Source organism: Rhinoderma darwinii, chromosome 5, assembly GCF_050947455.1.
Source record: "Rhinoderma darwinii isolate aRhiDar2 chromosome 5, aRhiDar2.hap1, whole genome shotgun sequence".
Taxonomy (NCBI): Eukaryota; Metazoa; Chordata; class Amphibia; order Anura; family Rhinodermatidae; genus Rhinoderma; species Rhinoderma darwinii.
The window spans coordinates 90,815,578-90,818,859 of NC_134691.1; the positions used below are offsets into that span (position 1 = coordinate 90,815,578).

At 45.6% G+C, this 3,282-nt stretch overlaps 1 protein-coding gene across 1 annotated transcript in view; it reads left to right on the top strand.

Annotated features, from left to right (window-relative positions):
• The first annotated feature begins 421 nt into the window (after positions 1–421).
• SNAI2 (snail family transcriptional repressor 2) overlaps positions 422–3,282 on the top strand; it is a 2,916-nt gene continuing 55 nt past the window's right edge. Inside the window, exons 1-3 of the mRNA XM_075828333.1 lie at positions 422–817; positions 1,252–1,794; positions 2,457–3,282. The exon at positions 2,457–3,282 is cut by the window's right edge and continues 55 nt beyond it. Coding sequence (XP_075684448.1) covers positions 739–817; positions 1,252–1,794; positions 2,457–2,638 — 804 coding nt within the window. The 5' untranslated portion in view covers positions 422–738 and the 3' untranslated portion in view covers positions 2,639–3,282. The remainder of the gene's footprint in view (positions 818–1,251; positions 1,795–2,456) is intronic.

Below are 3,282 nucleotides of genomic sequence, written 5' to 3' on the forward strand. Positions count from 1 at the left end.
GTGTTCAGCAGCGGGCACTGTACTGGCATGTTTATTCCAGATGGCGGACCTGCTTTAGTTATGGCGGTTTTAATAAATATGACATTGCGGACAGCACGTGGTATATGTGAGGGCTGTGGACACTATTGTATGATGTGGGGTCCTGCAGTTTGTTCACCAGTAGTGAATTCTTCCTGACAAGTAGTAAAGCTGGTGATTTCTACAGATACCAGTATATTTTACTGACAGTCCTGACCCCCATTATTACACAGAGGTGAAGTGGACATGTGACTGGATGCAAAATAATTCTAATAATTCTGTCTGATTTGGATTATACTGTAGTATGAAGGATTTTGTCATTTCCTGTGACAAGGTATCTATTATAGGCTGTGCTCAGCGCCTGCCCGCTGGTGAATGCCCAGGTTACAGCAGACAGCCTGGCATCATTACCAGCGCTGCTACAACATCCCCGACTTCAGCCGTCAGCGCATTGACAGAACGGAGTCTTCCCGTGTCCCGGTGGGAGGATGTGAAACTTGAGACAACTTGTTCTCTGTCAGGCTGATGATTGGACACTTACCGCCGAATCCCTCCCAGGACAGCGCTGTGACTCGGAGCAGTAGAGCGGGCCTCCCCCCCGCCCTGCACCTGACTATTTACCAGTAGTGTGTGCAGTGTCACTTCATCCAGTGCAGCGCTCGCACCATGTTATAGTAACTGCTGGCCAGTGGGGACCGTTACTTCTCCTCAGCACTGAAAATGCCGCGCTCCTTCCTGGTGAAGAAACACTTCAACTCCTCCAAGAAGCCCAACTATGGGGAACTGGACAGTCATGCAGGTAACGGCACCGGCTGACGGGATAACCCGGGGACTGCTGCTAGGACCGCTCCTCTAGACGGGGCACGGATATACACAAGTCTAGTGCCGGCTGAGGCGCAACTACTCCCCGGTCCTGCAGAACTTGCAGAACATTACTTCTATGTATTATTATTGTCTGCATATCCATATGTATGTATCTGTCACGTATGAGAAAATGACTACATATCACGTAGGAGAGAGGACTTTGTCATTTGGCTGAACTCTATTTGATATCTGCAGGTAACTACTACTTTATCATTCATCACTACAGGTATCACCAAACGCAACATGACAAATTCAGCTCTGCTAGGTCTGCATTTGCATTGAATGTAAATAAATCTATATAATATAATTTGTAATCTATATTTTTGCTTGTATACAATACTTATTTGTTGTATTTTTTCTTCCATGCAGCAGTACTGATCTCACCGTTCCTATATGAGAGGTACCCGGTGGCGGTGATCCCACAGACAGACCTCCTCAGCTCCGTCGCCTACAGCCCCATCACCGTATGGACCAGCCTGCTTTCTCCACCCTTACCCAGTGACCTGTCCCCCCTGTCTGGATACCCCTCATCCCTAGGACGGGTCAGTCCTCCTCCTCAGTCTGACACCTCATCTAAGGACCACAGCGGCTCTGAAAGTCCGGTCAGTGATGAGGAGGAGCGGCTCCAGGCTAAGCTCTGTGATCCACATTGTTTAGAGGCAGAGAAGTTCCAGTGCAGCCTGTGCAGTAAGAGCTACTCCACCTTCTCTGGACTGGCCAAGCACAAGCAACTGCACTGCGATGCCCAGACAAGGAAGTCGTTCTCCTGCAAGTACTGTGACAAGGAGTATGTCAGCCTGGGCGCCCTCAAGATGCACATCAGGACCCACACGTTACCCTGCGTGTGCAAGATCTGTGGCAAGGCCTTCTCCAGGCCCTGGCTGCTGCAGGGACACATCAGGACTCACACTGGTAAGATCTAGATCTTACCTCTACGTATATAGATATAATGGGCGATTACCTATAAGCGATTTCCTAGTAATATTCACCATACCTCCGTTTCCATGTATCACCAGTGATAGTCTCCATTATATATAAACACAAACCATGAACAACTATTTTATCTCATTTATGAGATACAAATGATCATTATCCGCATAGGACCAATAATTTCTCCATGTAAAGTGTTTGGTGACATTATAGTTCTGCGATTGTGATCTCATTAGATAAAAATGACCAGCTGATTTTTATCGGATCTGCAAAAGTGTCACATGACCAAGGTGCCTCGCTATATTACACCACCCGGTAGAAGGTATGCCAAGGTTACACATGGGTTATACTGGAGGTATGGCATAGTTCTATTTAGTGGAGCTGTGGCCACAACTGGCATAGACTTGTAGTTCCACAGTTGGTTATTCTGCATACAGGTTATGTTACTGGTCATAGGGAGTATATCAATATGTTTATGGGAGTCCTTGTAGAGAATATACCAACTCCATATAGATTTTGCCCTGATCGGAGTAGAATCAGTCATCGAGGCACTTTGTTTACAGTCTTTACTTTAGCAAATATTGAGTAAATTGCATAGACTTTTATTGCTACATTGTATTTTATATCTCTATTTTGACTTGCAGGAGAAAAGCCTTTCTCGTGCCCTCATTGCAACAGAGCTTTTGCGGACAGGTCGAACCTGAGAGCCCATTTGCAAACCCATTCAGATGTGAAGAAATATCAGTGCAAAAGTTGTTCCAAAACTTTCTCCAGAATGTCCCTGCTGCACAAGCACGAGGAGTCGGGCTGCTGTACAGCGCACTGAGACCTTCCAGTCTACACATGTTTACCAGGACTACCAAAGCTCATGCCAGCGTCTTGCTGCTGCCAGGCATGGGGCTACAGCCAAAGGTATTTTACCTCCTCCGACCAATTCTTCCAAGTGTCTTCAACAATGAAAAGATCTATATGGCCTATGGGGCTGAAATCTCTCCGCACCATTCTTTGCCTTAATCATTTCAGCCGGATAGTATTTGTGACTTTATTCCACAATATCTCAGGTGCCTTCTCAGCCATACACCAGGGTATTCTCATTGTACTGATAGGACAATGGACATTGACAAGATTTCTTCTGAGACTTTACACTATGCAAATAATCTTACCAATCTCAGTGGAAGCGATGTAGAATACGCGCCGTCTACAACTTGTGCGGTTATCATGAATGGACGGTTAAAAAGATTTATTATGGGAGCAAGTGCAAAAATGAGGGTTTACCAGGGGGCAAAACTTTAGATTCTGAAGTGCACAAAGAAAATGTTCTGTCCATTTTCAGCCTTCTTGGCGTAAACCCTTCTGTGCCTCTTTTTTATAATAGCTTTGTAAAATATGTGAATATATTGTAAATTGTTATATTTTTATATATGTGTAGAGTGAGTGGGCGAGCGTGTCTGTCCGCTGCTTCCGCAGCAA